Source organism: Elephas maximus, chromosome 22, assembly GCF_024166365.1.
Source record: "Elephas maximus indicus isolate mEleMax1 chromosome 22, mEleMax1 primary haplotype, whole genome shotgun sequence".
Lineage (NCBI taxonomy): Eukaryota > Metazoa > Chordata > Mammalia > Proboscidea > Elephantidae > Elephas > Elephas maximus.
In genome coordinates, this window is record NC_064840.1 from 17,636,037 (window position 1) to 17,657,672 (window position 21,636).

A 21,636-nucleotide genomic window follows, 5' to 3' on the forward strand; every position below is an offset into this window, starting at 1 on the left:
AAGTGCAAAGAAGCATGAAAATATAGACATGACCACGTGGGGGAGGTAGAGTCCTATCTTCAGTGTAAACCTAACTCCTTCAACTGGGAAAGTTCAGATACACCTACTGTGTTGGCAGGGTAGTGGTGTCTGGCTCAACCCAGGAAAAACATGGCGGTGGTTATAATGGGGATTGCCTTGTGCATGTGGGGGGTGCGCACCCTGAACCTCCTTCCCCACCTGTAAATGCGTGTAAGACCACTGACCCACGTGGAGCCCGCTAACGCTGCTCCCCAGCCCCCCTCACCAAGTGCTGAGGAAAGAGCGAAGCTCAAGCGAGAAGCCAGGTCAGACCCATGGGCACAGATTAGGCCTCAGGGGTCCCTTTCCCTGCATTTTTGCCTCAAGTGAAGGAATATCAGTGGTTTACCCCCAAACTGGTGATCTTCGTGAGTCTGGGGAGGGTTTTGTGTCTATTGGGATCAAGAAGTTATTTTAGACCACAGAGAAAAGGCACTAGGACAGGTGAAAATAATGGCAAATTTATTGGCAGAAATCACAGGAATTGAAATGGGGGAAAGCCAGGTTAGAAGTTTATAGGAAAAAAAAAAAAATCAAATCACCAAATAACCATTGACCCAGAGGTGGATCCCAGAAGCCCCAGTCCCTCTGGGGAGGGCTGGGCAGGTCACTGTAAACAGAGCAATAAGGCCTACAGGTGGAGGTGGAGACCACCAGACCTTTGGGCCGGCTGACCTTCCCAGAGCTGGTGCTTCCAGTCCTGCCTCAGGAAGGGGGGCCCTCTTCCGAAACCCCAGGGCACTCAGCCTCTGCTATGAGGCTAGTGGAGTGCAGTTTCCTCTTTTTAGACCCCTCTGGGGCCCCTTCCTGCTGACCAGAGACCCCAGGGCTGGCCTGTTTCCATTTCATCCTTGGGGAAGAGAGCTGTTGTCAGCCCAGTACCCTGTCCCTCTGTCCCAAGTCCTAGCAGACCCCCTTGCAACAACCAGGCACCCTTCACCCTGGACCTCCTGGTGTCAATCCCACCTGAGAAGGAGAAAAACCTGCACCAGGCCCCAGGAAGGGCAGGACATTTGGGAAGTGATGTGCCCAGTGGAACCATCAAGAGCCAAAGAGGCCTTTATGGTCAAAACCAGATCCCAGCTTTCCTAAGAAAGCAGAACAAAGAGCCCCAGAGGAGTGGTGAGGAGGCTGAGAACGTTCCATGGGTTCTCAGTGTTGCCAGAAAGTTCATGGGGGAAGTGGGAGTTCCTAATGGCTTACTAGGATGGGAAACAGCACCACAAAGTGCACTTCCTCCTTCTCCCACCAGGAATAGCAGAGAAGGGCTTCTGAATTCTAGGGCCCAAAGCACAAGACACCCTCAGGCCGATTTGAGTTAAGAGCTTGTTGGCCTAGGCAGTAGGAAGGGGTTTCAAGATACAGCAGTTTATAAAACAGTCCTGGTGAGCTGTGAAGTGAAAGAAGGGGAGTCGTGGAGCTGCTCCCAGTTCGCCTGCTTGTGCTAAAAAAAAAAAAAAATCAAATACAAATTGCTTCCCTGCCCCAAGCTCTCAGTACAAAGCAGGCTCCATGCCAAAAGCCACCACGACCAACATGACCGGTGGCGTCAGACGAGGAGGTGAGTACAAAAGGAACGTCTTTAAAATCTCTGCAAAATCATTTTGTATAGAGAAGTAAAAGCAACTCGGCCGATATGAATTCAAACCTCAGTGTAGAAATCTATCAAAGTCGGTCCAGTGTCCAGGCATGGGGTGATGCTCCCCACCTCACGCCGTCCCCGGAGACAGAGGAAGTGACTAGAAAACATTATTGCTGGAGAGGCCTTTCTCAGTAGAACCAGAGCAGTTAAAAAAGGGGAGGTCGGGGTACAAGGTGGTGGGCGGCAGTCATCCAGGCCCAGGGAGACCAAAAGGGCAGGAAGAGGACCAGGAACTTTCCGTGGTCCCTTGGCTGCTCTGCCCGTGAATGGATGGATTTATGCTGGCATCATCTGGAGGGAGCTGGGTGTCCCCCAATACTTGCAGAACAAGGATAATTATAATTAGGTCAGGGGGAAATAAGGATAAAGAGAGACCCCATCTGACCCTGCCTGCCCGACCCTGGCTCCACTGCCAAATATGAGTAAGAGATGGCTCCAGTGTGGGGTGCTGGCTTGGCCAGGCTGGTTCTTGGGGACACACAGGGTGCTGAGTGAGGAGGGTGGCCACTGGGCCAACACCAGCTTGGGCAGAGCTGCAGGCGGAGGGAGGGGGCCAGAGAGGCTCTGGCAGGGGCGAAGGAAAGCAGGCGGGACCCTCAGGGCCCCGTCCCCTCTTACACCGGCTGACGATGCGGGTTCCAGTTTCAGGCGGGTTTGCCCCTTCACCCCCGGGCGAGGTCTCTGGGTCACAGTAGCAATTGGGGGCTGGGCCAGCGAGGGGGCAGCTGAGGGAGGAGGGAGCCTAGCAGAAGAGCTTGAGGAAGCAGTTTTGACAGTAAGGCTTGTCGTTCTGCTCCTTAAAGGTGCCCTTGTTGAGCTGCTTGAGGCAGAAGGCACAGACAAAGTGCTCCGGGTGGAACTTCTTGGCCATGGCGGTGATGCAGCGGCCCGTGATGGGCTTCTGGCAGCCGGAGCAGAGTGAGCCACGCCGTTCGTGGTAGTGCACCTCGCAGTAGGGCTGCCCGTCATGCTCGAAGAAGCTGCCATTGACGAAGGGCGTGAAGCACTCCTGCCAGACAGAAGAGGAGTCGGGGTGCGAGGAAGGAGACTCAGTTGGCTGTCCCTTCAGGCTGGGACAGGTGGCCAGGGCGTGAGGGGCAGGTAACAATCTTCATTGTCACACTCATAATGACGCCCACTAGCTTTAGCTAAGCAATTCCTGTGTGCCAAGTGCTATGCTAAATGCTTATTTCATTCTCCCAACAGAGGAGGCACCAGAAGCATGAAAGTTAAATGATTAGCTCAAGGTCACACAACCTGGAGTCAAACACAGCTCTGACTCCTGTGAACTTCACCAGGAGGCTGTAGCAGTATTCCAAGAAACCCTAGTGCTGGAAAAGGGTTCTGTAATCAAACTGCATCCTAGATCCTAGATTTGGCGATTCACAGGCACATTTGGGTATAAAGGCTCTGAGAAGTCCTGCAGTGAACGGTGTTTCCCAAACATATTTCATCAGGAGGCCCTTGCTGAATCCCAAATATCATCTTGTGGGCCCCTGGTATACCGCAGGATGCAGTGTAAATACCACTGCCCTGTTCCACTGAGGCTGCAAAACACTTGTGTTATCTTATTTAACGTTCACGTTCACTTCCCCTAGATATGACCACCCCAGGGCCGCCTCACAGCACTGGGCTGGGGACATGTCTATCTTATCCCAGCCTCATAAAAGCCTTGGCCCAGGACCCCCTGGACTTGAGGAACCCTACTCCTGTCTGCTCACCTCCGTACTGGATTCAGAGAGCACGCTGGTGCGGGGCCCTTCCCTCCCCACTGCCAGCTCTGGCCCCTCCAGGCAGGAGGACTCCTTACCCGGCACACAAAGCACTCGGGATGCCACAGGGTGTTGAGGGCCGAGATGTAGTTCTCGAGGATGGCCCGGGCACAGCCGCCACACTTGGGTGCGAACATGTCAAAGTAATCCTTCCGGCAGTAGGCCTTGCCGTCCTTCTCATGGAACCCTGGGGGGGGAGGGGGGCGGGGGAGCAGCATTAGGGCCTCCAGGAGTGGAGCCACCCTGACTCCAATGTCCACTGTGTCAGCTCCCCCATCCCTGCCCCCACCTCCCCACCCTCCCGGGAGCCAGAGGGTGAGGCAGGCTGGCAGTACCTTCAGGACCAAAGAAAGCCCCACACTGGGCACAGAAGAAGTGTTCAGGATGCCACGTCCGGTCAAGGGCTGTCACCACTTTCTGTGAAAGGACAGTGTGGGATCAAAGCCGGGCCACCCGCCCGACAGTGTGGATCCCACCACAGGGACTCCTAAGAAAGGCAGCCCCCCAGCCCCCGCCTAGATCACCGAGGAAAGAGCAAACCTCTCCCAAGATGACGGTCTCTCCTGACTGTGCTGTTAATACCACTAAGAAGTAAAACTTCTCGAGGGATGACATGCCAGAGACACTCTCTCCTTTAATCCTCACACGGGGTCCAGATCATAGGTTCTGTTGTGATCTCCATTTATAAGGGGAGAAACATAGGCTCAGAGAGGCTAGGTACTTCGCCAGTGTTACACAGCGGATGGTGAGGGAGCCAGCATTCAACTCTGGTGAGGACCCCTAGCCCCGAGGGGGTCTCAAGAACTGGAATTCAGGATGGGAGGTGGCAGGGTGGTGGGACTGCCTAAGGTTAAGAAGACAGGCTCTGGGCTCAGGCTTGGGTTTGAGCCCCACCATCCTAGGTGTAAGGAGCCCTGGTGGCGCAGTGATTAAGCACTAGGCTGCTAATCGGAAAGTCAGCAGTTCGAACCCACCAGCTGCTCCAGTTCTAATCTGTCCTACAGGGTCACTATGAGTAGGAATCAACAGCAACAGGCATGCGTTTTGGTCCCAGCTGTACGAGCTCGGGTGTGTGCCTCGGCCTCTCGGAGCCCTAGGGACTCACGTCCAGGATGGGGCCATTGCAGTAGTAGCAGCGTGGAGAGAAGAGGTTGTGATAGTCTTTTTCACAGTAGGGCTGGCCGTCCCGCTCAAAGAAGTTCCGGGACCCGATCTCCTCCTGGCAGTGGGTGCAGACAAAGTGCTCCGGGTGCCACGTCTTTCCCATGGCGGTCACGACCTGGGGCAGGAGACGTAACGTGGTTTCGGGCCGAGGAGCAGAGGTCCCCGAGCCCACCTGTAACTCCCTCCCTTTCCACCACCCGCACCCCTAGTCACCTGCCCAGCGATGGGCTTCTTGCAGGCCCCGCAGACCCCTTTGGCAACTGTGGCGACCCCCAGTTTGTTCAGGTCAGACTGCAGGCTCCCCAGCATGCTGTCAAGCTGGCTCCCAGGCTTTGGGGTCCCCCCAGGGGGAGAACTGCTCCCTGCCTTCCCCTGGGCCATGAACTGTGGAGACAGGGAGAGAGGGGGCCGGTTAGGACTTCGGGACTGGGGTATCTCACAGCACCAGGGGCTTTTCTCTTCCTAGACAGGTGACGTGACTGAGGCAGGAAGAGCTGCCTCCTATAGGGGCCTGAAGAGCTAGATCGGAGGGGCATCAGAGGGACAGACAGCCAAGGGGCTTGCTCTCTGCCCTTTGCAAGAGGAAAAACTCATGGTACCCAGCTGGGTGAACAAGCCCGGGGACAACAGGACCAGCGGGCAGCTGGGCTCCCAGCCTGGGCACTGACCCCTCCCTCGTCTGGCCCTTGACCGCTCTGTCTGCCGTCCGGAGCCCAGCTAGCTGCCCAGCACAGCTCTCCATCTGCTCTTTGCTCCAGGCCCTGGATCTTAGATGGGGGTAAAAAAGACGATGAGAACTTTTTAAAAATCAAGGAAGAAATAGAGACCTCATCGTTGGATCGATTCACAAAAGGGAACTTAGGATGAGAAAAGAGGATTTTTCCCCACAGGCAATACCAAAATCAAGAGAACAAATCTACAGAACAACCCAGAAACAGAGAACCAGGAAGAGATGGAGAGCGAGTGCAAGGGGAGCCAGCCAAGGCCAACAGTCAGGAGAGGTGAGCTGGGGACACAAGGCAGAGGCCTCTCCAGGCCCTGGGCCTGGGGCTGGCAAGAAAGGGAAGAGCTGGTGCCTGGTTTCTGTTCTGGGAATGGCCTCCTCATATGGAAGCCTGGGGGAGTGCCCAGGGGCTGTCGAGAGGGGGCAGGCAGAGGGGCGCCCACACAGAGGAGCAAGAGGGCAGCCGATCCCAAGGAGGGGGCATGCCCACCAGGTGAAATGAGGGTCCAGGCCTAAGGAAGGACTGTGGTTACTGTGGCTGGGGCTTACAGATGGAGGTAATAGGGTGCCAGTGTGTTCAGGTATGCAGGGTGGGGCTCAGGTATGAGAAGAGGGCAGGGAGGGTGGTGCCAGGGCCCAGGGAGGCCTGCCTGCACCGGGGGGAAGAGCGGGTCCTCGTCGGTCTGGCAGCCCACGGACCTCACAGAGGGCCTCATGGTGTGGGGCACAGGGGCGGGAGAGGCGGGGCCCTGCACAGCCTCATGGAGAGAGGGACTGTCCCCTGCACTCTGGACCCCAGGAGAGCCCCAGGTACGAGCTGAGGGTCCCGGTGGAGGGGGACCGGGTAGGCTGAGCAAGGGAGAAGAGCTGCTGGCCAAGACGTCTTTGCGATGCTGGAGCAAAGGGACAGGAGGAGGAGGAGAGGCCAGGACAGAGATGGTTCTTCTCAGGGGGATGGGAGAGCCAGGAGGGAAGACAACCTGGGAAGAAAGGAGGGAGAGAGGTGAGGAAGACAGAAGAAGCAGCTCAGTGACAGCGGGGCAGAGAGGTGATGTCCCCAGGCTCCCCAGCACCAAGACTGATGCCATTCTCACAAGACCCATCTCCCCTCCAGCCAGCGGTGGGGCCAGGAAGAACCTGGACCCTGCTACCCTGCCCGGCGACCCTGGCCCTCCTCCCTGCTACCTTCTCCACAAGCTGCCCCCCAGCCCGCCTCCCACGTGGCTGCACGGTGATGACGACGCCCTCCGTCAGCCAGTCCTCCGCCGCCGGCCCTGCCACCGCCGTGGATTCCTCGGCCTCCAGCTGGATGCCCAGCCGCCCCTGCAGCTCTGCGATGAGCCGCTCCTGGGAGGGGGTCCTGCTCAGGGAGGAGGGGTCTCGCCGGCGGCGGGGGGAGGGCTCCCGGGACATGGGGTGTGCGTGGCCTGTCTCCCGGCTCCTCCTGATCACAGAGCGAATCTGAGGGGTGGGGGTGGGGGGGTGCTGTCACAGCCCCACTCTGGGCACAGGCACCAGGCTGCTCAGTCCACACTCAGGTGCCCTGGCAGGGGTTAGAAGAAGGCAGGGCAAACACGCCAGAGAAGAGCCAAGCTGAGGTGCTGATGGAGGCAGAGGTGGGAGGGCCTGGGGAGACCAGGGCAGAGCAGACTCCCTCGGGAGTGCAGGCCTTGAGAGACCCCTGACCCCAGGCAAGACACTTGACTTCCAGGGGCCTCAGCTTCTCCATCCTGAAAATGGGGCAAAAGTCTTCTTGGCCTACCTCACAAGGTTACCACAAGAATTATTTGAGAGGATGGAAATGAAAGCTCTTAAAAGGGATAAAGCTTTTTTTTCCCCCTTCCTTTCCTTTTTCAATTTGTGATAGAAAATGCAATCTTTTCTTCCAGTAAAGCTTTTAACAAGTTTTTGTTTCTACATATGAATACATATGAACGCTTTTGCTTCTAGTGTATGACCTGGTTGTTGACAGTGTTTTGTTTCTTAATTTCTGAAAGGGCATAAATTTTAATCAAGCAAGAAACAAATAATAACATTATAACATCAGCTGTCACTTCCTGAGGGACTCTGAGCTGTGTTCTAAGCACATTCCAGGCATGATCCCATTTCATGCTCTGGACAACCTTGAAGGGAAATGTTCTATTATTACCCCCATTTTAAAGATGAGAAAACTGAGGCTGGGTGGGCGGTGCTGCCCAAGCATTGGAGGCATGGTCTGTATCCAGGTCTTTCTGAGTCCAAAGCCCATGCTTTTAACCACTATACACACATCAGGATGCACAGGTAGCTCTTCTAAAGAAAGGCACGAACAAAAAGGAGGTGGGTTGTCACTAAGAGAAACCCTGGTGTCTAGAACCCGCTGTGGAGCCCTGGTGGTCAGGGGCACGGCCATGGGGTCTCTGGATGTTCTGCCCAGCAGACATGCACAAAGGGGAGGCAACATGCAGTTAGGATGAGTGGCAGGGGCAGGGCCACACGCATGCCTGCTGAGGACAAAGCACAGCAGCCGTGCAAGCTGGCGCCTGCCTGGCCAGAGGTGGAAATCCTCTCCGTGGTGCTGGGCGTGTCCATGACCGTGACATGTGGAAGCTCCAACTGCTCCTGCCTGGCCTCAGGAACAGCTTCAGAAGTGCACTCTGGGTTCCTTGGGTTCTCAGGTCCCTGGCTTGGCCTGATTGGGCTGCCCCTCTTGGGTGTCTCTTCACCTAGCTGCTCCTTCTCGACTGGGGCAGGGCAGCCCCCTTCTGGGTCCCCTGGCTCTGGCCTTGCCTTCTCCTTCCACTGCCCATGCTCCTTTGTGAGACTCCACGTATCCGGGAAGACGGCCTGGCGATCCACGGCCACAACGGCTGGCTCAGTTACTTCCTGGAAGGCGGACGCAGCTCCACGGGGAGCCTCAGGCCTGAGTGCCCCCAAAGCCCACACAGCCACAGCCTCCTCTGGGCACAAAGGGTTGGCTGGCAGCCCCTGGGGGTCTCCAGGCTCCTGGAGGCCTGTGCACCACCCAGCTTGGGGAGGAGTGTGACAGGGAGGAGCCACAGAGAGCTCACCCTTGAAGTTCTGTGTGTCTCTCATGAAGCCTTCCCTCCAAACTCGAGCTGGGCTCTCTGAATCAAGGTGCCCCAGAGAACCCTCTGCAGAGGGAACCCTTGAGTTGGAGGTGTCCAGTGTCCCCCCAAGATTGCTGGGGGCCACAAGAGACGGAAGCCCCCATGCATTACCACTTTTCTCAACGCACAGGACCTCCAGGGTGTGGCCGCAGCCTCGAGGGGAAGGTTTAGCAGTGGAAGGCAGGAGCACAGAGGGTGAGGGAGGAGGAGGAGGAGGAGAAGAAGAAGGAATTGTGTTGGGTTGGGATGGAGCTGAGCGGGGCTGCGGCCCCTGGGAGCTCAGGGCCACAGCTGAGGAGCTGGTCTGCAGGAGGAGAGAGACAAAGGCAAGGGGGAGATGAAGGGAGAGGTGAGATAGGATGCTCACTGCAGGGTGGGCTTGCCCAAGGGGCTCAGAGAGCCAGCATTTGCATTAGCCAAGGGGACAGCGAAGCTGAATTGTGGGGACTGCCCCTTGAAGAAGACCCAGGCCACAAAGCTGGCTGTCCTGGGTCCCACAACCCTGGCCCCATCAAACAGAGCAGCAGAAAGCCACCACTGTGGTGTGCCTGTGGGGCCAGCCTAACTCCAGTCAGAGTGGGCACAAGGGACAGAAGGCTACGGGTGAGGTAGGTAGGTAAAGGGATAAGGCTGAAAGACAGATGACCAAGTAGGCCACCTCAGGGCACAAGCTGAGGCAGCCGCAGGCAGCTGCCCTGCCCTCCTTGAGCTTGCGATGTGTCCCTTCCAGACACTCCCAGCTTTCCTACTTCACAGAGGCCCCTGCTCTGGGGTACAACTACAAACAGTGTGGCTTCTCCTCCCTGGGCATCAGATGCTGGCTGCCTCAGGAGGCAACCACAGCCTTAAGACACCAGGGCAGGGCTCCGGGAGGCGAACACCTAAGCCCAACCTACTGGCTCCTGCCTGTGGCTACTCAGAATCCGTGACAGGGGCTAGAGTCACGGCACCCAAGGGTCACAACCCCAGCTTCAATGCCTCCCCCAGCCATGCGCCCACCCCCTACCACGAAGCCTCTTGAAAGAAAGCTAGAAGGAACCCTCAGGGCCAAGAGCACACGGACCACCTGCTTCCCTTCTCATCTTCCCTAAGTCAGGCCCCAATGGTCTCTAGTGGGCCCACATGGAAGGCTGAAGTCAGCAGCTGCCGGAGAGTCTGTCAATATCAATCCCCATGGAGGTGCTGCCAACAGACACTGCACTCTCTAAATAAAACACCTCGGCCTGGCAGGGCTGGGGAGGCCGGAAGCAGAGGGGCAGAGACAGCTCATGCAGGACTGGCCTGGGAACCTGCCGGTTAGGGTTCCCACAGAAAGAACTTGTGGGAACTTAGGCCACAGAAGAGGCCAGAGGCAGAAAGAAAAAGGAAGTGTTGAGGACAGCTAGAGTGGGAGACAGAGCTCCAGAGCAAATGACCTCTCAGGCACGGGATCCCAGGCCCCACAAGGCCCAGCAGGAATGCCCCCCCCCCAACCAAGAGCAGCCTCAACACAAGGCCCTTTGTCTGAGACTCTGGGTGGCTGGGAGCGCCTGGGGAGGCAGGAATGTCCTTGCTGAGTGCCCTTCTGCCTTCACGGGCAGCTGGGGCAGTGTGCAGTCCCCACAGAGCCTGGTCTCCCTCCCCCGTATCCTGGCGAGACCACGGCACACAGGGCCCCGACTCAGGGCTGAGGGACCCGAACACTGAGGAGCTGAGTTTCAGCTACTCACACTGAGGCGAGGGAGAAGGATGGGGGTGCAGGAGGGGGCAGAGCAGGGAGGATCAGGGGCCACAGGGCACCTTAAAATCCGACAGTGAGGCCATCAGCTCGTCCAGCTCCCGGGTGGCCGAGGAGGCCGAGATGCGCGTCTGCTGCTGGCTGGAGGTGACCCGCTGCAGGTTGCCCATGTCACCCTGGTTCACAGTGATGGCGGGGCTGTGGGGCAGGCATGGTGTCAGCAGGGGCCCCAGAGCCCAGCCCCATGCTCTGCCAGAGTGACCCTTCCCAATGACACTGAGGTCCCACCTTCCCCAACCTCACGAAAGCCCACCAGCTCCCACTGTCTCCTGGGGACTCATCATTGGAGGGGTTGTCAGCAAGAGGGACAGAGGTCTGCAATGGACTGACTTGTGAGAAAAGTGGCAGCTTCAGGGCACCTTTCCCAGGAAGAACCCCTGGGGCCTTCCCAGCCAGGTAAAAGCTCAAGGCACCCTGCGTGTGTCCTCCACTGAACACAGATGTGAGGACTCTGTTTTACAGTAACACGGTAACTGCAAGAATAGCTAACGGTAACTACAGAAAATATTCCAAGGGCTTGCTTTATGTGTATTATTGGTTTAACCCTCATAGGTAAGCAGTCTCATCCCCATTTTACAGATGGGAAAAGTAGGCTTGAGAGATGACTCTTAGTAAGCAGCAAAGCCAAGACTTGAAAAGCCAGTGCTATTAACCACACAGCCCCAGGTACCCTCAGCATGCACAGTGTTTGTCTTTTCTGATTGGTGGCAGCTCCGTGAAGGCAAGGATGATGCCCTGTGACTCACCACCATCCCCCCAGTACCTGGTGCAGGGCCTGGCAAATAGCAGGCACTTGTGAAGAGAATGGACTGCACCAGGGTAAGTGAGTGGACACTGTGCCCAGGGGCTGGCTGGGCAGGACCTCCCCTAGCCTGGGGAGAGCCTGTGGATACTCACACAGGGCTAGGCACGGAGCTCTCCAATTCATCCAAGAGGCTCTCCACGCTGGGCCTCACGTCTTCCAGGCCCCGATTCCCATTCCGTTTAGGCTTCTCTTTCGTCAGGGGCCCGGCTTTGCCTCCTAGGGGGCTGTTGTTCTCTGGGATGCCATAGTGTGGGCTCAGGGCCGCAGGCAGAGGGGGGCTAGAGTTGACCTCATCTAGCGGGGTGGAAGAGGGAGAGAAAGGCTGCTCAGCCCTGCAGCCCTCTGGGACCCAAAGGGCAGCAGTGGGCCTGGGGGTCTTGTGGGCCCCTGCCCTAGGGACCCAGTCCCACCTGCAGGGAAGCCAGGGGGGTTATGCTGCACGGCGTTAAGCTCCAGCAGCAAGCGGTCAAGTTCTGAGAGGTTGCTGCCCAGGGAGGAGCTCATGACAGTGGGTGAGGGCTCAGCCGACTTCTGCTTGTTGGGGAAGCTTTGAGAGGCAAAGAGAAAGGAGACTGTGAGAAATGCTTCCCAGCCTTGGACTAGTGTCCCCCAAGTTCCCAGGAGAATAAGGTGGAGGGGATGAGAAGTGTGGTTCAGCAAGAGGACAGAGAGTGGGGAGGGGATGTGTCAAGACCAGGAGAGGAAGGAAGTCTTGCCTCAATTCCTCCACCACACAGAAGAGCTGCCACAGCCCAGCCTGGCCAGCAATGGTAGGAGGACTGGCCCATCGGAGGGTGGTGAAACCTCTTCCCAGTAACCCCTAAGAAAGTGGGCCTGCCTGCTCCCTGACCACCCACCCTGCCCAGCACCAGCCAGGTCCCGGGACACCCAGGAGGAGGGCAGGCGTCTAGGGGGCTGGGCTGTACCTGTAGACGTGTTCGTCCTCACCAGCACGGGAGCCTGGAGCACTGAGGCCGTCCTGGGGGGTGGGGGCACTGGGGCCCTGCACCGGTGACGGCGATGGAGGCTGCAGGAAGTACAGCACTGAGGCTGGGTGGGAGAGAACCTCGCCCCAAGGAGCAGTGCACGAGTCACCCCCAGCAGGCTCCTGCTCACAGACCGTCTCACCAGGGAATTTCCACATTGTGGCTGGGAGACGGGTGATTAAGACTTGGTTCACTGCCTCCCCACTCACGTGGTAGGTGGGAGAACAGCGTCTGGTGGGGGCTGAATGTGTCCAGGCCCCTCTCCTCATTCCCCCATTCCATTCCTCCCGTGGCTCCCCAAACCCCTGCCAGACAAGCTCTTTTTGCCCTAAAGCTTCTCAGCTCGTCCCCGCCTTACCTGCTGGTGGATGAATCGGGGGCCACTGGGCTGCCACTGCTCTAAGGGGTCAATGATGCTGCCATTGAGGGCCTCACTAGATGGGGGTGGAGGGACTGGAGGCGGCACGGCGATCTCCTGGTAGGTGTGGTTTCCAGTTGGGTATGAGTAGGGTGTCTCCTCAGACAAGAACACGGGCCGTTTGGAGATGTGGGAGGTGGTGGACTCCAAGTCCGCAAGAAGGGCGTCTGCAAAGAGAAGGCAGGGTCAGAACCTGGGACCTTGAGATCTTGCCAATGGCAGTGCTCTCCCCACGTGTACCCCAGAATTAATGACTTCTGAGCACCTGCCCCACCCAGGAAAAGAAATGACCAGTTCAGGCCAGGCAGTCCAGAGCAGCCTAGTAAAAACCAGCTCCCAAGGCAAGCCTCTTCTGCCCCGACTCGAGACCGAAGTGCTCTGGAGGCACCTGCGCTGCCCCTTGGAGCATTCTACCTCGGGGAGCTGGCTGCCTAGCTGGGCGTCCCCTCCTGACAGGGCTGGGCTGCCGGCTGGCTGCGAGGGAGAGATGCCTGCCTGGAACTCAGTGCTCCAACTCTGCAGGGCAGCATGGAGAAGGGGCGGGAGGGGCCCCACATCACGGCGAGGCACCCGGGCAATGCCAGGCCCTCACTGAAGCTCCAAGAGCTCAGGCTCTCCCAGCACCCAGACTGAGGGGGCACCTGGGGTGCTGCCTGCCTGGAACTCAGCACTCCAACTCCGCAGGGCAGTGTGGAGAAGGGGCAGGAGGGGCCCCATGTCACAGGGAGGCACCCAGGCAGTGCCAGGCCCTCACTGAAGCTCCAAGAGCTCAGACTTTCCCAGCACCCAGACTGAGGGGGCACCTGAAGCACTGCCTGCCCTACTGACCACTTGGAATCTGACCCCCAGCCTCCAAGCTCCTCCTGAGGCCCCTCAGTGAGGTGAGGTGGGGGGGGCTGGAATGAGGCCGCTGCAGTGGTCCCCACCCCCTTGGCCGAGCCGGGGCTGGGGGGCAGGACTGCTCTGTCTGCTGTTTCTGCGGAAGCCTGGCAAGCAGCCCGGCCCCAGAGGCTCCAGGGCCCCACGATCTGGCTTTTAAAAGCAGCAAGGGAGCCGAACCAGCCCTCGAGTGTGAGATTCCATTACCCTGATGCGGGGGGCGGTGCCCTGGATCTCCCCAGTCTCCAGACGGGGGGCAGCTGGACAGGCAGGGATACACCTGCAGCCCCCCACCTCACTCTCCCCTCCTAGGACCCTCTACAGCCCACAGCCCAGACGGCTCGGCTCGGCCCAACACCACACCTCATTCCTGAGTGCTTGCAGCCTTGCTCACTCATGGCTCTCTGTGGGCTGCTGGGGTTGGGGAAACCCCCCCGCCCAGGGGTAATCATCATCAGAAGAGAAAGACTACATTTATCTCATTTACTAGAGACAGGTACCTTGCTGGCACTTTGCATACATGGCTTCAGTGAATCCTCCTAACACCCTCTGATCTCCCCTCACAGAGGAAGAAACGGAGAGGTAAGAGGTCTCTCCAGATTAACACAGCTAGTGAGTGGCAGGACTGCTAGACTCCTCCAGAAGCCTCAGACCCCAAAAAACCATCCTGCAGCAGTGGCTGTACCCCGTGATGATGCCGTATTTAGATGGCACAACTTCCTGAATTTCGGCGCCAGGGCTTGTGGTCCTGACCCTGCCACACCCCCACTTGCAGGAAGCCAGGGGGAAGCAAGGCCCTCACCCAGGGCCTCAGTCTCTGCTCCCACCCCTTCTCTCAGAGGCTTGCCCTGATCTTTCTGACCCACAAGGTCCACACCTACCTTAGGCTCCTACTCAGATGGTCAGGCGGGAAGCTTGTCCCAAGGCCCGGCAGCCCAGCACAGGTCTCCTGACTTCCTGGAATGACCAGTTCCTGCAGCCTCCTCCCCCTCCAGGTCCCCTGGAGGAGGACCAACTTCCTCTCTCCCGGACCGGAACTAGAGGGAGTCAGCGTGCCTCTAGGTAACTGCAGAAAAGGATCCTGCGTCCAGGGCCAATCCCAGTGGCCCTTGCAGAGCCACACCTGCTGCTTTGGCTCCACACTGTCCCCATATCCTCTGAGCCCAGCCCAGCAAGGGCAGGGTCCCTCCTTCTCCATCATAGGCAGGAGGCTCCCCAGATCAAACAGCAAGTGTACCTGGTCATGATAATAGGCACCATTCCTGTTCCTGAATGATCACCAGGTGCTGGGAGCCTCACCTGTTACTTCCCTGTATCCTCATAACGACGCTAGCATGATGTTTATAAAAGAGGCTCTGAAAGGCCGAGTCACATCCCCACACTTTCAGAGCTGATTTTAGGGACAAAACAGAGATCTGAACCCAGGTCCCTTGAGCTCCAAAGCACTCAATGGGAGATGAATGGTTAACCTCCCCTATCAGACCTTCTGAACCAGGGGCTCCATTACCTCCTACACCAAGCACCATCACCCCATCGCCCCAACATGATTCTAAGTAAAGTCTAGTTGGTTTATTATTTTAATGGGCTCTTTTCAACACTGACAGGTATGTTGGTCAAACTGCTGGTCAGAGGGTGTGGTCCTGGGAGACAGAGACAAAAGGTCACTGGTTCTAGAGCTGAGCCAGACCTGAGTTCAAGTCCAAGCTCCTCTAGCTTGGACTATCCCATGGTCACAAAGCAAACCGCTTAACTCTCTAAGCCTCAGTTTCTTTGGTAAGCTCCTACCTTACAACACTGGTGTGAGGTTAATACAACATAAATTTTTTTTTAAACCCCAAGCTTACTACTGTTGATTCACTTCTGACTCACAGTGATCCCACGTGTTACGGATTGAACTGCTCCATAGGATTTTCTTGATTATAATCTTTATGGAAGCAATTGCCAAGCCTTTCTTCCACAGAGCCACTGGGTGAATCGGAATTGTCAACTTTTTGGTTAAAAGACAGGTGCAAACCATTTCCGCCTTTCAGGGACCATTTATACAGGACAGCAGATGCTCAAATACACCGGTGACTGCAAACATCGATTGCACTTGCTTTGCAAAACTCAGAAAAAAAGATCTTCCTCTAAGGAGCTCAGGGTACAATACAAAGTATTGACTTAGCCTAAGTCTTGTAGAATTGGGATAAGACATGAAAAGGGCAACTTTGAGAAGAAAAATGTATAAAGTAACATTCAAAGCGAAATATGTGTAGGTGTCAGGAAGAAGACCCTTTATTTTTCATTTTTTCCCAAACTTTTGTCTGAGTGAGAGAGGGGGACCCCAGGAAGTACAGTCACAAATCACAGGGTCTCTGCTTTTTCGCATAGCTTTCACCTCTCTCTCTGCCCTGAGCCCTTGTCTAGTGGCCTGGACAGGACGTGCTGTCAGTGTCCCACAAGACCCCCCTACAAATGCCTTTGGGAAGACAGTCAGAAATGTAGGAGGCAGCCAAGGAGTAGACTCTGAGCTCCACTTTGGATTCCTGTGGGTGCAAATGCCTGCTAACTCACCGCAGGTTGCAAAATGATTACAGGCCAAAGTCTCCTTGGAACTGAGCAGACTCCTCCCCTTGCTGAGTAAACAGAGCCAGCAGACCTAGGAGTGCATGAAGGTACACACTTATAGGTAAAGTCCCAGCCCAGTAGTGGAAGGTCCCTCAGTTTTCAGCTACAGCTACCCTCTTGCACCCAGCTCAAAATACCCTTGAGACAGGCCCAGAAATTCCTTCTCATATCCCAAAGAAGGCATCAGGCAGCCCCACCTTCAGAGAAAATGGTACCCATTGGAACATCGCAAGACCACAAACACACCCTCCCTTCTAGCATGTCCGGGGACACGGCCCAGGTAAAAAAAGCAGTTGGGGCTGATCATTTAGGCCTGGGAAGGCCCCAAAGTTCACTGAGGTTCTGGGTCCAGGCCTGAGCCCCACCTCAGGACATACCAGAGTCGCCACAGTCACCCAAGTTCCCCTTTGGGTAAGCTCTTCTGGGGCTTCCCATGCCTTTTCTGGAGGAAGTCTCTCTGGACTGGCTGGCCCAGGCCCTGGCTCTCCCATTCACAGCTGAGGGAAAACCAATATCACCAGACAGGACCAGTGCACGTGTGCGTGGGTGAGGGTGGGAACAGGCACACTCCTCTGGTGGGGAAGGGGGAGGTTTGCTGCAAAGTCTCTAGTCTCTCAGGGGCAAAGACCACCAAGGCCTGGTGAGGAAGGGGGTGGAGCAGCCACTGCTGACCACCAGGGGGCACTATCGGCACGCCGGCTTCCTGCCTCGGGGAGCAACGGAAGGTAACCTCCACAATCACGGAATTTTCAAGCGGGGAAGACCGGGGAGCCCCCAACTATGGGCGCACTGGATAAGTTTCAATGCCGAGGAAGCTCGATTGAGCTGGAGGAATGGCGCAGACTACGAGGAGGAGCGCGGGTTGGCCCGGGTGCCTGGAATACCCTATCATTGGAACGCGCGACCCAACAGTGACGCAGCCCTTGGGATGCGGGGGGGCTGCTCCAGGAACCCCGGGGACACACGCCCTCGCCTCTGGCGCCCCCTCCGCAGCGAGCACGGCGCCCTGGGGCCAGCCCCAGATGAACATCCCCCTCTCTGACTCAAGCCACCGGCAGGGCAGTCCTAGGGGCCAGATGAAGGCAGCCTAGACTGAGTCCCCGAGCGGGTTAAGACGCAGACACCCTGGGCCTGCTGCCAGGTAAAGAAGGGGCTGAGGGGCCGGTCGGCCCGCATTCCTGAGCGAATGCTGCAGCTGTGCCCCTAGCGAACACTGGTTGTCACTTGGGACAGCACCTTAGTCTAGCGGTGCCGATGCCCAGACCAGTCCAGGAATGCTGGATGGAGTTCGGGGTCCCCTGAGGCCCCCAACGTGGGGGGCACCCCCACCCCCCACCCGCACCCCCACCGCGGCCCTGAGGGCTGATACAGTGGGCACCCAATACAGGTTAAAGTAAATCAATGGATCCCTTCTTCCCCCACCCCCAACCACTACACAGAAACAAAATCAGGGCTTTTTCACAAGCCTGGCTTTTTCCTCCTGCTTCAAGCCCCCACCACTTCTTAGTGTTTGATAAGGACTGTCAGGTCCGTAAGGGCAGAGCTGGGCAGGTGCCAAGAGATGGGATAAAAGTCTATCCAGAGTGGCTCAAGAGTGTGTGCGCTGGGGGAAGCCTGGGGGGGACGTGAAGGCAGCAACCAGAGCTACCCGATTCTCTCCATCCACGCTCTGAGGACACTGGACGTCAGAGCTCACACAGCGGGACTCTGACAGACTCTGCAAGCTGCCTGGACAGGCTACTTAACTGCTCTTGTGCCCCAGTTTGCCTGTCTGTCAAATGGGAATCCAGCTTCTTACTCACAGGAGTAAAGGTTAAATGCAAAAATGGACATAAACTGCTGACTTAGCACACCTGCCTGGAATTTGGAAATGATGGGAGTTAAGCAGATGGGTGTTCCACCCTCCTGAGAGATGTTCAGCCCCTCTCCACCTCATTCCACCCCTCAGAGCAAAGGAGACCACGGTCTAATCTGGAACCAGGAGGATGCAGTGCTACTCTGACCAAAAGGAAGACATCTCAGAGAAGCCTCTACCAGGTCACCACCTCCAAGCCCACACATGCGGCAGGTAGCACCGAGCGGGAGCAAGCTTCCTCATTTCTTCCCTGAGGCTTACAAGCTTCCCCCTGTACCAGCCCCAGGATCCATGCTTGCCAGTCAGGACTCATCCCACAGCTCCGGGCATAACTAAACAAGGTGTGATCCCTGGACTTGCTCAGAACCAGCAGCCATCTCCACAGGTCACACAATCCGGAAGCCCGGGCCAGAGTCGATTCTGACCCATAGCAACCCATGTGTGCAGAGCAGAACTGCTCCACAGAATTTTCAAGGCTGTGACCTTTCAGAAGTAAATCGCCAGGCCTTTCTTCTGAGGCCCTTCTGGGTGGATTGAACCTTTTGGCTAGTAGTTGAGCACTTAACCGCTTAACTGTTTGCGCCACCCAGGGACTCCTGGCCCAAAGTAAGAACAAAATCTTTTCAAGAGTCAGCTCACCCACCTTCTTCCTGCACGCCGGTCTAACTCAGCTTTCCTCTCCCTAGGCAGGGGCTGGCACAGCTTCCCTAGAAGCTGACAGGCAAGAGTAAGGAGTGGCAACCACCACCAGAAAGGCTCCTCCACAGGCAGCGGAGGGGCCGCCGTCGCTCAAGAGCCAGCCCGGCAGCCCAGGGCCAGCTGTCCATCCCTGCCATTTAATCCCAGGCCCGGATTCCCTCAGAGACAGGACCAGCTCTGCAAGTCCCCTCCCCAGAGTCTGCAGAAGCCCAGCTCTGCCTGTCCTGGTGGGCTCAGACCTCCAGCAACGGGGGGTTGTGGCCCCTCTGCTGACCACCTGGCGGCCTTGGTGGCCTCAGGTGACAGAGAAGTGGCAGCCTCCTTACAGCTGCCCAAGCTCAGGGATAAACAGGGAACGGGACTGGGCCCTTCCTAAGGAAGGAGCTATGTAAACACAGGGACTGGCCTGGGGATGGTCTCATCCCAGCGCTTTTGGTGAGACTCTTCCAGATTAGGAAGGAGAGCGGAGGCTGATGGTCAGGAAGGCGGGTCCCCCCTTCCTGGCCAGCCTGCAGTCTCCATCCCTTCCCCCAGCCCCAGCCCAGTGAGAGCAGAGGTAACCTAATCCGTGACAGCAGGGTGCTTTTCCTGGGTGAGTAACTCCCCAGGAATGGGGAGCTGGGTATATTTATCCTGATAACCGCCCTCAGAGGAGAGGCAGATCTGTGGACAGTAAGGGCCAATCCACGAGGAGGCCCCGTCCACTCTGCCCTCACCCAGCCCAGGGACGGGGCCTGGACACTGACCAGGAACTCGGTCTCTTGCAGGGGCCGGCCCTGCCAATTTGGGCTCTTGTCAATTGACCAGCTCCTCTCCAAGAATTCTGCTCCAGAGAGCAGGGGCCTTGTGCATCTTGTTGCATGCCATGCCCCCAGCAGCTAGACTGATCTGGTGAATGACAGAGGGACTGTGAGGAGGGAGAGGATGGGGAAGGAGCAGTGAGCAGAGAAAACAGCCAGTGCCAGGTGGGAGCCGGGATGCCACGATTCGAGGTCTGCTGTGTGCCCATTCACACAACTATGACCTCTCTGGGTCCTCTTCTTGACTGGTAAAATGGGCAGAACCCAGTTTGTCCCCATTGCTGGTGGCAGGCTCTGGGCAGGAAAGAAGGTAATTATGGGTGAGATTTACAGAGCACCTTTGGAGCTTTTCGGAGTTTGTCTAAATCTAACATATGGCTATTATCTGGATCTCAGACAGGAACTGCTCCCCCCAGGGGCAGGATGAGCACAGATCAATGCTACAGTGTCATTTAAATATTTAATAGCCGTGCCTGGAGGTTATGAAGACTCAGCTATGGGCTCCTTCGCTGACTCATGCCTCACTCAACAGGAACTGCCATCTTACTCTCACACCCAAAGGAAGTGTGGGCTGGGGGTAACACACAGGAAGCCAGGAGAGAAGAACAGAGAGCTTTCCAATCAGCCTGCGGAGGGGAGGGTAGTCGTTTGGGGAAGGCGTTTCTTCCTGGGGCTTCCTCCAGTGTCAGGGAGGGTGGTTTCCTGTCCGCTGACAGGTCCTTTCCTTGCAAAGTCTTACACAACCTGGGTGTGCCGGCGGGGTCCGCTTTCTTAACTGGGTGTCTGGCTTGTGCCCAAGGGCACAGGGCACAGGAAACCAGAGACCTGAGAGAATAAAGGCTGAAATGCAACACTAGAGGTCACCCTGAGTGCCAAGGAAAGGCCCCGCGGTGCCAGACCTCGTCCACATTCACACCGACATGTCCACACCGGCAGCCAGGCAGGTCCCGCCTGATCAGGTCTCTGTGAGCTTAAGCACCAGCAGGTGGGACACCTTCACAGGTCTACCCTCAGCCACAGGCATAGGACAGGCCAGGGTGGCAAGACAGCGGGTCTCTTTTATTGAAAATAACTCATCTTCCTTCCCGAGAGGGCCCAAGGCACTCTGGACACTTTTCCTCCAGGTCTGCCATCACCCCTCGACTCTGGGCCTTTCAAAGTCAAGTCTACACTCCACCACCACAGTCCCTTTGACGGGAAAAATCGAATTTACATACAAGAAGACCCAAAGCCTCAAATACGGGACGCCCACATGCTGGGAATTTTCTGAGCTATTCCAAAACTATTCCAGTTCACTCCTAAAAGCCCGGCTCTGAGAGGCCAGTCAGTCTGCTGCAGAACAGGGCGGCACCCAGGCCTCCCTTTCCCTCGCTCATCACCAATAGAGGTTAGGAGGGGCTCAGAAATGAGTCATCCCCCCGCAGAGACCTGAACAGAAAGTTCAAAAGTTTGCCTGTTCCAGGGAGGAGCTGTAGTTCTTTCAAGCTGTTTGTGGCTTTCACAGCACTAGTTACCCACTAACTTGAGCAGAGCCCACGATGACCACTGAACAGGTCAGTGCTTTCCCTTTCTCAGGCTTGCACCGCTGACGTCCCCAGTTCTCATAATAGAACCACTAACAGCTCCAGCCCCCCTCTTGCTTCCCGCACTGCTGGTCTCCAGTCTCATCAGTTCTTCTTCACGTGGCCTCTCCCCACGACTTGCCTCCCTCTCCCCACAACTTGCCTCCCTCTCGTTTCATTCCTGGTAGCCAATAACTTGGACTGGCACCCAAATCCATGCTCAGTCCCTTCTTGAACTCCCTAGCAGTCCGCTGCTCTGGGTTCCCCCCACTCTAACCCTTCCCACAGATACCACCACTTGGAACTTCTAGGAACCCCACCTTTTTTGTGCTTTGACACTTCACTCTTGTTTCTCCCACTGGGCTACAAGTTCTTTGTGGGCAGGACCACTTTGCTGGGTCCCTGCAGAACAGATATCCTTCCAGACCTCTTCTACGGGGCTTGAACGAATGTGTGCTAAGCGACGTGCAGATGGGTCACAGGACTTACCCCACCAACCACCTCTTTGCCTACAGGATGAGGGTGGGACTCCTGGTTGTGAACCCCTCAGAATATGGCCCCAATCTAGCCTTCACCTCCTCTTCTGGCCCCTCACTCCAACCAGCTTCACCAGCCAGACTGGGCTCCCCCTTCCATTTTCCCAGCTGGTGCAAATGGTTAACATGCTTGGCTGCTAACTGAAAGATCAGAGGTTCAGGTCCACCCGGAAGTGCCTCGGAAGAAAGACCTGGTGATCTACTTAGGAAAAATCAGCCACTGAAAACCCTATGAAGCAC

The 21,636-nt window shown here is 56.8% G+C and overlaps 1 protein-coding gene across 5 annotated transcripts in view; it reads right to left on the reverse strand.

Annotated features, from left to right (window-relative positions):
- Positions 1–505: 505 nt before the first annotated feature.
- PXN (paxillin) overlaps positions 506–21,636 on the reverse strand; it is a 50,434-nt gene continuing 29,303 nt past the window's right edge. For 3 of the 5 annotated variants that reach the window (XM_049865741.1, XM_049865738.1, XM_049865740.1), the window contains exons 2-12: positions 12,399–12,625; positions 11,981–12,081; positions 11,465–11,601; positions 11,147–11,348; positions 10,252–10,387; positions 5,307–5,405; positions 4,852–5,022; positions 4,580–4,753; positions 3,810–3,891; positions 3,513–3,661; positions 506–2,711 (exon numbers count right to left, since the gene is read on the reverse strand). In XM_049865741.1, coding sequence (XP_049721698.1) covers positions 2,445–2,711; positions 3,513–3,661; positions 3,810–3,891; positions 4,580–4,753; positions 4,852–5,022; positions 5,307–5,405; positions 10,252–10,387; positions 11,147–11,348; positions 11,465–11,601; positions 11,981–12,081; positions 12,399–12,625 — 1,745 coding nt within the window. In that variant the 3' untranslated portion in view covers positions 506–2,444. Of the gene's footprint in view, positions 2,712–3,512; positions 3,662–3,809; positions 3,892–4,579; positions 4,754–4,851; positions 5,023–5,306; positions 5,406–6,012; positions 6,343–6,547; positions 6,824–7,888; positions 8,777–10,251; positions 10,388–11,146; positions 11,349–11,464; positions 11,602–11,980; positions 12,082–12,398; positions 12,626–21,636 lie in introns of all 5 variants that reach the window. The other 2 variants (XM_049865742.1, XM_049865739.1) reach the window with 2 other exon arrangements.